The sequence below is a fragment of the Pieris brassicae genome, chromosome 3 (assembly GCF_905147105.1).
Source record: "Pieris brassicae chromosome 3, ilPieBrab1.1, whole genome shotgun sequence".
NCBI lineage: Eukaryota > Metazoa > Arthropoda > Insecta > Lepidoptera > Pieridae > Pieris > Pieris brassicae.
In genome coordinates, this window is record NC_059667.1 from 10,998,353 (window position 1) to 11,011,215 (window position 12,863).

At 34.4% G+C, this 12,863-nt stretch overlaps 1 protein-coding gene across 2 annotated transcripts in view; it reads left to right on the forward strand.

The window, feature by feature from the left end:
* The window catches only part of LOC123707106 (T-lymphocyte activation antigen CD86-like), an 81,933-nt gene that overhangs the window by 31,328 nt on the left and 37,742 nt on the right, over window positions 1–12,863 (forward strand). For both annotated transcript variants that reach the window (XM_045656902.1, XM_045656903.1), the window contains exon 2: window positions 1,597–1,779. In XM_045656902.1, the coding sequence (XP_045512858.1) occupies window positions 1,707–1,779 (73 nt within the window). In that variant the 5' untranslated portion in view covers window positions 1,597–1,706. The remainder of the gene's footprint in view (window positions 1–1,596; window positions 1,780–12,863) is intronic.

Here is a 12,863-nt window from a genome sequence, read left to right on the forward strand (position 1 = left end):
TAATACAATTTACTGGCAACTTGCTTGTTTTATATTGAGCTTAACGTTATCAAAGCCGTGCGCTAAATTTGTTTAAGCATCTCAGCGTCGGGGACTCGCGATCAAAGAGCTCATCGATTTTATTTCAGTTATATTGTCTTTATACAAGTTGGAGTAGTTTAGAACTGTATTTCATTTTTTTGGTTCTGTTAGAGTGGTAAGGCCCAGGGACTTAACTGTAACGTGAGTTAGGGGCTACGTTACGTATGAATTATAGGAAGATGTTTCGAAGGCATATGACATATTATATTACACAAGGAATATCCACAAATTCAAAGATCACAGCATCTGTGGAATCCGGTAAAATGTTAAAATTCCCTTAAATACCGAGCTTTCCGCCCTCTGCATATTTCTTATATCGAAGCTGGGCTGCACGGGCTAGTCCATGTGTTGGGGGACAGGAGATGATCTAAACTTTAAAAAAATATGAACTGAACTCGAAGAGCATATCTAGTAGTCTCATAGAAAATGTATGGAGGATTTTGATTGAAATGTTCATCTATCCCGGACAAACACCTTAGCCAAATTTAATAACGCAAATGAGTGGAAACAACTCGATCCACATCGGTCACATTTCTCAACTGCGCACCATTTCATACCACTTCGATTCTTACTCGTGGGACAAATCGGATGTTCTGTGAAGAGCACGGCATACATTTCATTTTATTTATATTATTAAATTATTAAAATTCAACCACCTCTAAAAGCACTTGGAGTTTCTAAACCGTTTCCACTCCTTATCATTGTTTTCGCGGACGGTTGAATATTAAGTTGTTGGAAGATGGAAACCAGAGGAACTTAAAGGCAAATTATCAAGGTTTTCAACAATTGTTCGATCTATTACGGTTTAGTCAGGCCATTGGTGTGTGGAAAGCACGTTCCAGGTATCATTATTATTTAGTTCTTGAACCGAGTTTGCACACCCAATACCGTAGGTTTAGGCGGGCCGTTGACTTGCCACTCTTTCCTTCACTCGATTATGTAAGGCTACGAGACTTACAAAACCGTAAAAACCCCTTGAAATAAAAGGCAATGAATTAATGCAATGTTCACCACATTTGCCACATTCACCACATCCAGCTTTATAATGTATAAAAAAGTAAAATCGATTGCACTAAATTGATGTTTGAATAGAAAATTAAAAATCACCCGAAATACACAATATTTTCAAATAATGGAACAATAGATTGTTTGATTAAAACATTTTAATAAACAGTAAATAATTTTTAATTTCCCTTCATATAGCTCGAAAGAAAATAATTTTGTTATTAGAATTAATTAGAGAAATTATTGAACTGTAAATAATTTGACATCAAACGATTCGATTTCGCTCTCCAGTGAAACAAAAACAAATTCCTTATTTCACTAAAGGATATTGAGTAATACGAGTTAATGGGCGAAGATCTGGACAAGGGCCGACTTTAGTCAAATATCGCTTTTTTTAAGGATTCAACTAGGCTTTCCTATTTGCTAATTATATAAAATTAATTATATTTTCCCACTCTTCCCTATGTAGCAGCTGATAATCGAGGACATAACATTTCTCGCTTGTTTCAGATGAGGCGTAGAACTGTGTCATAAGCAATGGAATAAGCATGGACGAGTTGTCAAGTAGCGGAATAGAGAAAGGGCGATATGGGATGAGAGAGTGCAAGTGAGAGGCCACGATGGGGACAAAGATGCTGTTTTCGCTACTATTGCACTGCTTCTACGTGACTACGGCTTCGAGTCCCGGCACAGGTATGTCCTGCGTGTCTTAATAAAGTGAACATACTGTAGTTAAGCTTCGTCAGTCTGTCAATAAAAAGTTATATTACAAAGGAAATTTTATCGTCATACCCCTTGAGCTAAAAACAGAGAGATGAATATCAATGTTGTCGTAAGATTTATTCATTCCCTGATAAAGCATGAACATCGCACGAATACACTTTATTTAAATTTCAAAGAATAAAAACGCTCGTGAACTTTACATAAGAAAACCTAATAAATACGATTCCCTCTACCCTTTAGCAGACAACCGCCATTCATTTACAAAAACATACATAATACATCGTATTTCACTACCTAACACAATTCTTCATTCTGAATCACACTTAAATATTCCCTCTAAAACGTATCCGTTGAGATAAAAGAGAGAATATCTTATAACGGAGACCATTGCTCTTCCACTACGCCAAGACACATTTACAGACGAGAACAGTGATTTAATAGTACGTATGTAAATATGGGAATGTGTCGTCGTCTCTCGGCGTAGGTCTCGTGGTACGGGGGCGCTTAGAAGTTCCTTAGTCTTGAATATATTTCAGCAAATAAGTTAGTGTCAAAGTTTCCGCGGTTCCGTTACAGCTGCGGTGCTATAACATGATTCTAGCATCTAGCTCCTATCCAAGTAATTTAGTACAATTATATATATATATATATAAATAGTATAATTTGTCATTAATTCATTATTTACTTGAGACACAACTCGGTGGATAAGTTGTCATCAAAATGGATGTTAACGTAGGCTTTGTAAATAAATATTAAGTAACCGCATCAGTAAATCCGCGTACTGCATCCAGGTAAAAATTCGTTTGAGTGAGCAGTGAGCCGGTTTTGGGCGCAAAAGTATCGGAAGCTCTGTGAACAAATACTATACGGCAAGGAATCAGCTCCGGCATATCTTTATCTATGTCCTGTTCTTATCTATGTAAAGGTAGTGAATCTACGATGCCTATATTAAAATATTTTCTAATCGGCTTAAATAATCTTTAATCCGCAATGAGCGGACTCTGCGTATCAAAATTGGTTACGTTATTATCCTTTTAACCTGTTATCATATTATTCTTTACTACGAGTATAAGATAAATTTCATTTGCATCAAAGGTCTTGACTCAGACATTGCCTTAATTTAACAATACCTAGTGATGTAACGAGTTTAATTTGTGTAAGCTCTAACGATACGAATAACATTTTAGCTGTGCTTAACAAGTTCGGAAGCTACGTTCTTATTATATATTATATATTTGGATGAATATTATAGAAAAACTTATATATTTAGGATGAATCACTGCCTAGGAATACAAGTGTTGCAGACCATATTACCCTCACATTGCGTTTATAGATTTATGATCAAACCTATTTATTGCAACAATTGGAAAATTGCATTTTTATTAAATAAATTATTTTAAGCTATTGTCGAACGAATTAGACTGCGACTGTCTCTAGTTCTTTCGACAATCTAGAGACATAGTTAACTACGAAGTTTTTTTCCCTTAAAAAACCTAAATTACGTTAACAAATTCTTATAGATTGGTGCAAATAGCGGTATATATTATATTCGAACTCAAACTTTATTCATATAGGTAAACAGGTACAATTATGAACGTCAGAAAAGAAATTAAATTATTTGTAAATTTATATTTACTACCAGTTCGCAAGTCAAGGGTGTAGAGCGAGCAAGAAGAACTGGCAAGAAACCTAGGATCATTTAAATATTCGTCAAATTTATAAAAGCTTTATTGATTAATTTACGTTTAACGAGGGCTTTGAATTTATGTAGTGTATGTGTAGGTATATAAACACAATATATGTGTTGCATCAAACAAGCTTTCGTCACATTCATATACAAAACGGCCCAGTAATCACTCGATCGCCTTAATTGGTAGAAAAGCGAAACAAGTAATCGAATAATGTGGTCAAGTAAAAAATTGTCGTCAAAATCCATTAGATGAAAGTGTTTCAGCTTCAGGTAAAAACAAAAGGGTAGGAATCAGTGCGGGCCATCAAAGGGAATGATTACCGAGCGAAGCCGTTTTTGTTGAGTTTTTGTCGAGTGTATTAATGGAAGGTCTAAATGCTTTTGGAACTTTATGGGGTGGAACACCGGTGGTCGGAACGGCCTTGCGACTGCTAACAAAATAAGATTTACTTTAAGAAATTTCTTCAGTATTGATGATATTTCAACATTATGCTTATACTAAGGTTGACCTGCCTGAAGTTTTATTCGCACTTAGCTGAATAATCTTAAATTAACGGTGGCGGTAAGGTCAGCTATTATTTATATCGTAGTTCCGGTGACCCAGGGCGGCTTCTGGGGCTAATCCTGATCGATTGGCATCTACCTTGAGTTTTCAATCTTGCTTACTCAATAAACCTGAGGCAACACCCTCAAACTTTTATTGATTTTTAATGGATTTCGTTAGGGTTGATACAAAGAGTATATTTATAAATTAATGATATCACAAACTCAATTTTCAAAAACGTTTCAATTTTGGATAAACATTGAACAAGGCAGCTCCAAACTATCCGCGTAGTAATAGTAGTAGTGTAGGTTAGGATATAAACGATGTTTATTAATGTATAATATATATACATAATTACATATATGTAATCATTTACTCTGCCTCAGTAAAAATCTCCTCAAGAGATCAGCCCTACACGGCAGTACATTCAGCTTAATTTGGGTCAAGCTGAACCTATCATAAGGCTCAATTTCTTTTGTCTATTCGTAACTATCCGCAAATATCATACAATATGGTTATTCCACTTTCATCCTTAAGTCTTTTGACATAGAGGTGAAAGCTTAAAATAGTTTTTCGATCAATCTATGTTTGCGTTGTAGATTTTCGATTTAATAGATCGGGTGGCGAAAAGTTATTTGTATTTGGGTTGTTTGTATTATACGAGCCGAGAGCTTCTATCGCCGAATACCACTCCACACATATCTCTACTTAACTTTGGTTCCACTTAACGTAATAAGTCACGTTAATTGCTGGGAATTTTATATGTTTAATTACACTATAATATATATATTCAAACTGGTATAATTAGCATAAAAGTATTTGTACATCGGAATTTTATTTTATTTTATTTATAAGTAATCTTACATAAACATGTTATAAAAGAAAACACTTAGCCAATATTCACAGCCAAAAGACATTATATGATATACAAAATATACGAAACAGAAAAAATAACTCAATTAAGTACATAAATAGATTTGAGAAAAGAAAACCGTATTTTAAAGAAAAACTATATTGTTGTTATTCCTTAATAAAGTCGCCATCTTCACAAATTGTATAATTGTAGTTAGCCAAAACCCGAAACATTGGCGATTTACGCAGATGATTCGTATTTGTACGAGGCATATGAAACAATTGTGAATATCTTGTCGCATACGAGGATTAATTTTTAAAGAAATTAATTACACTGAATCCACCCATTAATAATAACGTGCAAAAATAATAAATCTTGCTCACTCCGCCGATATTCTAATGAAATTGTAAAATGAGTCAGTTATGACCTAATACGTGGAACTGAAAATGTTTAGAACTGGTCAGTTAGAAACATTGCTAATGAAAACTCTATTTGAATTTCAATTTTAGAACTCTTTGGTAACCTAATGTAGTATATTGTATTCAGTTGTCATTTGTTTTTGTGAATTGGTGGCAAATCTAAAACTCTTGTTACACGTGAAAATTAACCTAAATTTTTCGGTCAATGATTTATTATAGGCTGCGATTAGCATTTCTTTATAAAGTACATCTCGTGCCACTATTTACAATTGGTCTTACGAGTTTAAGCGTCGTCCTTTAACAGCGACTACTGAAGATAACATCAGTGCTGTGACGCATGATAGAGGAAGATAAGAGAGTGACCTATCAGCAAATACGGGCAAGCCTAAGCATTGGTATGAGTCAAGTTCAAAAAATATTACACGAACATTTAGGCGTAAGGAAGCTTTGTACCAGATGCATTCCCCATACTTTAACCGACGATGCACTCCGCAATACGGACTGTTGATTATTTGACTATCATTTATTTCCAAAAAACTTTTGAGGTACTCGCTTACGAGCCATGAAGATGCGGTGAAACCGTATGAAAATGCCATGGAAGAGAACCCCTAAGGAAGAATGGACCCACTGCTTTTCTCAGTGGTTCTATCGAATGCGACAATGTGTAGAGAGGAACGGAGATTACTACGAAAAACAACCTATTGGTACTATGAAGTAATTCAGTGAAAACTCATACAAATATATATTTTTTTCAATTTAATAATAAGCGGCTTACTTGTTTGATATATAGATGTTGCTAGGCGTCAATCTTTGTATAAAGACGTAGAGATTTTCGTCCTCTATGGGCAGGTAAAGTTATGCGCACACACGCGCGATGCCAGATATTTGGCAAAGGCTCACTTGTCGGTCGACATGATCGCAAATAAATCCCTCTAGGCCGCTTTGGATACATCCAGCTTCACTTTGAGTGCTTTATTTAAATGTAACCTGTTTGTAGTGCTTTATAAGCTCAGTGAACTGAACTGGAATGATTCTCATCTGTGAAACAACAAGTACCTAACATCCATCACGGATGCAGAAATAACATATTTTTACATTTAAACAAAACAATCTTTGACGTTTATAATCAAGATCAATTATTTACTAAAGATACGAAGTAGCTAATATATATATGGAAGTAGAAAAACATGATCTTAAATCAATTGTAGAATTTCAAAGCAATCAAGTTTTGGGTAACGTATCATCAATAGAAATATACCTTAACATAGAGATACGTTCTTACCCTAACGGTTATTAAGGTCGTCGTTGCGACCATAACCGAAGTCTACGACCGAGTTAATTGAGAAATTGCCTTTGGACTCCTGGATGGGGCGAAACGACTCTGAATATATTATACTCTATAAAGCTTGAAAATATTTAGCTTATACTAAAAATATTCCCGTAACGATAAATAATATGAATAAAAATAGATAGACTATCAAGATACACTGTTTGAAGTCCAAAATAATAATTACTAAGTCACCATGCGAACTAACCATGTATGTAAACATACCTTCCGAATATGCAGTTGACAAGACGAAACAGTTAATATTATAAAATTTATATTATTCAAAAAAGATAGACCAGTTGAAAATGTATCTAAAAGAGATAAAAATAGTAACAAATAAACTCATGACGAGAAAATATGTTAGAATCTGGATAATCCGTAGCCAGACAATGTATTCGAAAAAATGTAACAAATATATTATTACAAATGATGTAATATTTTTGTTTGACCAAATCTTTTTTGGTCAGAATAAGTTCTAAAGGACAAACTTTGAAGGACTCCGATCGATGAAAGCTCCAACATTCTCGAGTCTCGCGACGGATTCATTGTTATAATTGTTACGTCTTGATTTAGCAGAGATAAACAAAGTTTGCAGACATGATAAGCTTTAGACTAAAATTGATTGATTTAAAGTTACGTTATTTATTGTATGCAATAGTGAGAACTATTGTGCTTCAACTTCGTCACACAAAATTATTTCCTTTAACTCCGTATACGAAATTACAACGGAAAATTAAAATGTATTTAAATATTACAAGAACGTAGAGATGGCATTGTTGAACATAACTGAGGAAATGTCGTAACGCCGAGTTCACATTATTACAGCAACAATGTTAAAACCTCCAGCAATGCAAATGGAATCACGTAAAGCTCGACTATTAGTGAAATATTCATTCTTTAACTTCATTTTTGTTTTCCCATACTACACCCATGTTTCCACAAAACGATGAATTAATTATTTATTTTAATTGATAAAACAACAAAGAAGGCACTATTTGTATATTTTCTCAGTAGTAGTTTCCACCTATTTTTACCTTGATAAGAAACTTAGATCACTTAGGCAAAAGACTAAACATCTTTCACCCCAATTCATAGATTTCGGGAATCACCGAAGCAGATACCATTTATGTGTGACGACAGCCCACTGAGCGACGACCTTAAACGCTGTGCACATTTCTATGCAACCAGATAAGTTGGCAACGTCTCTATCTGCTAATGGAAAATTGCTTCTCATGAGAAGATGGCTATTTTATTATATTTTTTATGTTTGATAGCAATTATGATAGGGAAGGTAAATTGCATGTAACATCTAAAACATTTAAAATCTGAAATATTGGTAAAGCTTTTTTCAGTTTCTACGAGTTAAAATTTTCGTATATTTGAATACTTTTGGGATCGATACCGTAATTAGAGAAGAGTGTAATTCGATCTGCGCAAGGTAGATAATTATAAGTCCTAAATGCCGGTCTCTGTAAGTGATGAGTAAAGAAATTTTGCACAAAAGCGCAGCTGTCAGCGCTACTGGCTGACGGCTTCTTTACCTCAAAAAGAAAAAGGCCTGAGTTCGTTGATCCCCAATTGTGGACCTACTGCGCTGTATTTACAAAATAAAGGTAAAATACACATTGACTTTAAGCAAATGTCACGTTAAGACAGAAGGATTAAGGTCGATTTTACAGTGAAGCTAAATTTGGAATTTCAAACTAAAGAGTTTTATTGGACGGTATTTAATACTTTGTATACTTTTGTAGAAAGTTTGACCAGTCCTAGGTCACTTTTGTGAATGTTAACAATTCCTATTGATAAGTGTAAATGTATAGTGATTTTGTTCCATTTTCGTCTACCCTTAACAAGGCACGACTAGGCAGTATGACAACTTCAGCAGATATAGCAGGATAGTGTTTCGGTAGTAACGATAAAAAGCCTTTGAATGCGCGCCGGGTAAACAGTTTTGTATTTCCGATGCAGCGCCCGCATGTGTTCACAAGCACCTCCTCATTACGTCCTTTGTGAATGTTACGCTAGTTTTCTTCAATTTCTTTGACGGAATTAATGCAGTTTCTAACGTAATTGGTGAACGCTGACAAGAAGCGTAGTTTTGACGGCTTGGCTCAGGGACGACACAATTAATTTACATTCACTCGCTTAATTTATGTGTTTAACGTATTTAAACGTCTTCGTGTCTTTTAGTACAACACATCAACGAACGATAAAATATCGGCGGTTACCCCCTTACCTGGTATCTAGGTAATATCTTCATAACAACAATTGTTTCGTGGAGCAATATCCGCCGAATATCAATGCGAATGTCGCTCGCAACAACTGTCACTGTCGGCGTCGGTCTCCGCGACCCGAGGCCCGGGCAGTTTTGACACCGAACCAATTGTACTGTCATTTTAGGTGGAACCATGATCGCTGAAATCTGTCAGAGCTTAGTGGGCGATGGATTGTCGAGAATCAGCTTTTAAAAGATGGAATTTTGCTTATGTCCAAGTGTCTAATTCCGTAATGTTATAATTATTTATTTCCTTATTTTTACAGTAACTTAATACTAATAAATAATAATAGTGCAATTCTTGTGAATTCAGCCAGTGTGCTAAATATATCCGTCTCACATGCAATAATAATCAGGGTGCGTAAGATATGCGTGGCGCTTCTCTGAGTAAATTGTGTGATAGAATGTGTGATAGCCCGTCTCTCCAACATTCCACCTTAATTTTCTACCGCCTTCGTATATTTCATCGGAGACATAGTTGAAGCGGTGGATGTCGTTTATACACTGGCACCAGTGGCTGATCGTCCAAACACACATTTACGCTGCTAACCCCTCCAACCTTCCATAAATCCAGATCTAAAATTATTTCATTAGTATTTTCTACTGAATTGTACTGGATGCATTCACAAATATTTAAAAATAATCATCAAAATAACTTCTAACAAAATTAGAACAACAGTAGAAATTGAAATACCCTAACACCAATACACTACTACATTTGTATCAATAATCTCCTGTTATTTTAAATAATAACATATATTCATATTATTAAGAGGAATATATGAGACATACACAAAAAAACCTACCACAAACAAGTTCGAATGCCCGACACTCGATATATAAGTCGCTAGGCAATGTCACTCGAGAGATGAAGATCTCTATACGTGGAGTGGCTATTAAAGGCTCCACCCTGCTTGCGGCCGTCCGTGCGATCTCATCGCTATTGACTCAGTAAAGCCTGTCTCTATGACAGCTACCAAGTCTGCCTCTGTTGCTAACAAACTTGCGTTGAAATTAGCTAATTTAGTCCGAAGCCCCCCCGAAGCGTAGATTTTATTACAATAAAATAAGCATAGTTATGATTATATTCAGAAAGAGTCGTCACAAATTTTATGCACACGAATTAAACTTTTGTTGATTTAGATTTTACGATCAGATCAGAAGCATTTATATAAAAATTAAGGAAACAATGAGAAAGAAAGAGAAGAAAGTTTCGCGAATCTTTATGGCGATATCTTTAATATCGGTGTTTCTTTATAATCAACTTAGTGTTGAAAGGAGCCTATTGTAAGAGCCTAAGCCGCTTTTTTAAAGGCACTTTCACGAAAGTATAGTCTGAGAAGGTTATTTAGTGTTCTTCGTTAACTATTTTGGGAATTTGCCAAAAGCTTAAGAAAACAACATTAGGTTGAATCTCAAAATGGTATTTATTTGTAGCGTTTAAGTGTAATTACAAAAATTACATAACCATAGGAAAGCATAATAACCGTAAGAGTAGACTTAAATGTATTGTTTAGTAAATATATGCTGAACTCTCTGTCTATTCTGTTACAAGTTAATGAAACAATCAAATAGTTTTACTTGCAATTAAAAGTTGTTAATGCTTAGAAATCGTAATAATTAGAAATTGCGGTGAAATTAAAAAAGTAGCAACAGACTAAACCAAAGAAGAGCCAAAAGACGTAACAAAGACCTACGTCAATTACGTGCTGAAAATAGTGAAGATTTAAAGCGACGAAGCTAGATAAAGCGGGACTGACAATGTTAAAAACTAAAGCAAATAAGCAAGCTAATGTTATTAGAAATTATTGTTGTTAAAAAGGAGACCCGAATGACGTCACAAATTACTGACCAAGAATCTCATATTCCTGTCTTGCTAGTTTTATTAACTCAAGAATAAGCACTACATATAAAGCTAAACAACCCATAATATACAATCCAATTAGGATGTAAAAAAAGCTTCTCAGTGACAAATAATAATATTCATACATTAGAACGAATAATTGAAGAATAACAGGAGAAACAACGAGATCTTTATGATGCTTTTATAGACTACAAAAAGACTTTTGATATTATAGAACAGTTTTTAGAAGTGTTTATTAGGCTCGTTAAAGACGCGTGAGGCAGGGCGGAATTCTGGAAACAACAATAAGCAAACTGAATTGAAAAAGCTTTGGCCTAAATATAAATACCCGAGCCACCAACTACAAGTAATGTTACAAGTTAGTAAAAGTAACGATAAGGCTTTAAATTATATATATTTGTTATAATTATAGCAGCAGAGAAGATCGCCTGCAGGAGAACTTCAAAAACGTTCATGACAATGGAAAGGGCAATTGGTGGACAACGAAATACTATCGTATACCTTGTCAAACAAATGAGTTGCGAGAGAAACAGTTCTTATCTTGACGTGGAACACATAATACAGCCAACCTAGAATAAATACTGAAGCCTGCGGGTAATATTCAAAAGCAAAAGTTCACTGAGTCTTTGAAACAAGGTCGTAAACACTTGCCTTCTTTTGAGAATAATAAGCTACTGAAAACGAATGGCGTAACATAGATGTGACACCGATTGAATGTATCATTTGCGAAATTCAGAACAGAAATTGGATAAGCGACTCTGTTGGTTCTCGCAAAGCCAGCTGTCAGTTAAGTACAACACAAACCTGTCAGTGATAGCGCTGCGAGCGACAACGCGTCTGTCCCGTGATGCGAGCCACTGACAATTAAGGAATAAACGAAATGATTGGCGCCGAGGACCTGACAGACGTCTCTTCGTGCTTTTATTGGCATATTCTGCCGTCATCACGTACCGTTTTAATAGTGCTTAACGCAGTTTTGTGGCTTTAAAGTAACTCCTTTCGAAGTTAAGCTTCTGGTGCATCGATTGTTTCGACTTGTTAATTTACCTTCTTTGAAACTCATTCATGGATTGATTATTTTATCAATAATAATTGTCATTTACCCGTTAAAGTTTGTTCCAATGTCGTTCCACTTTCCTTATTAAATTTTTATCTGTCTCGGTTGGTTTTTAGATTATATTTGATTTTCGGACATTTTTATTGGCTTTAAATAAAAACAATGTTATTGTCTTTTGTTAACATAGCTTTTACACTTTTTAAACGGATTGAAGCCATGTATTATTATTATAAGTTTTTAATAATAATACATAGCTTCAATCCGTTTAAAAAGTGTTTTCTTAAAAACAATGTTGCCATTTCTTCATATATCCTGTATCCTAAACGAAATCACGCGCCGTAAAAAATAGGTTTTCAATACAAAGAAAACACATGTCAAAGTTAATTTGCAAGGGTCGTTGATGTCCCAGCGACAATACTAATTGCATTCTAAACATAGCGAGTGGAGGGTTACTGTAACGTCACCGCTTTGTCGACTTGAGCGAGCGTCAGCACAGTGACGTTTATCGAAGATAAATTGTGTTCGTTCCAAAACAGTTTTATAAGACTTTAGATATATTATACATTTGAAATATAAACATATTTTTTTAAATATTAAATTACAACTGTAATTAACTATTGTCACTCTAAAGTTGATGACGTTAATTGTATTTGTTGAATGGTAAATACATAAAATACATAACCAAGTCACGGTGACCTACATATGCAGCTTTTTTCGAGTTTTTTTTTAAATTGAATTGAATTGAAAATACGTATAAAATTATATTCAACAGAATATTATTTTTTAGATCTTAATTGACACAAAAAATATGTGTTTATATTCTTCTAAAAAGTTTTGTGTTTTTTTATAACTAAGAAATTCCAGATAACCGCTTTACGAGAGGAGCTGAAACTCGAATAATTTTTAGACAATAAAGGATTTTTTAGATATATATAATTAATACAAATATAAGTACTTTAGGTAGGCAATATTAAATCATAGTTATAAATTACCTACTAATGAATAACAAAAATACCAAGGATACG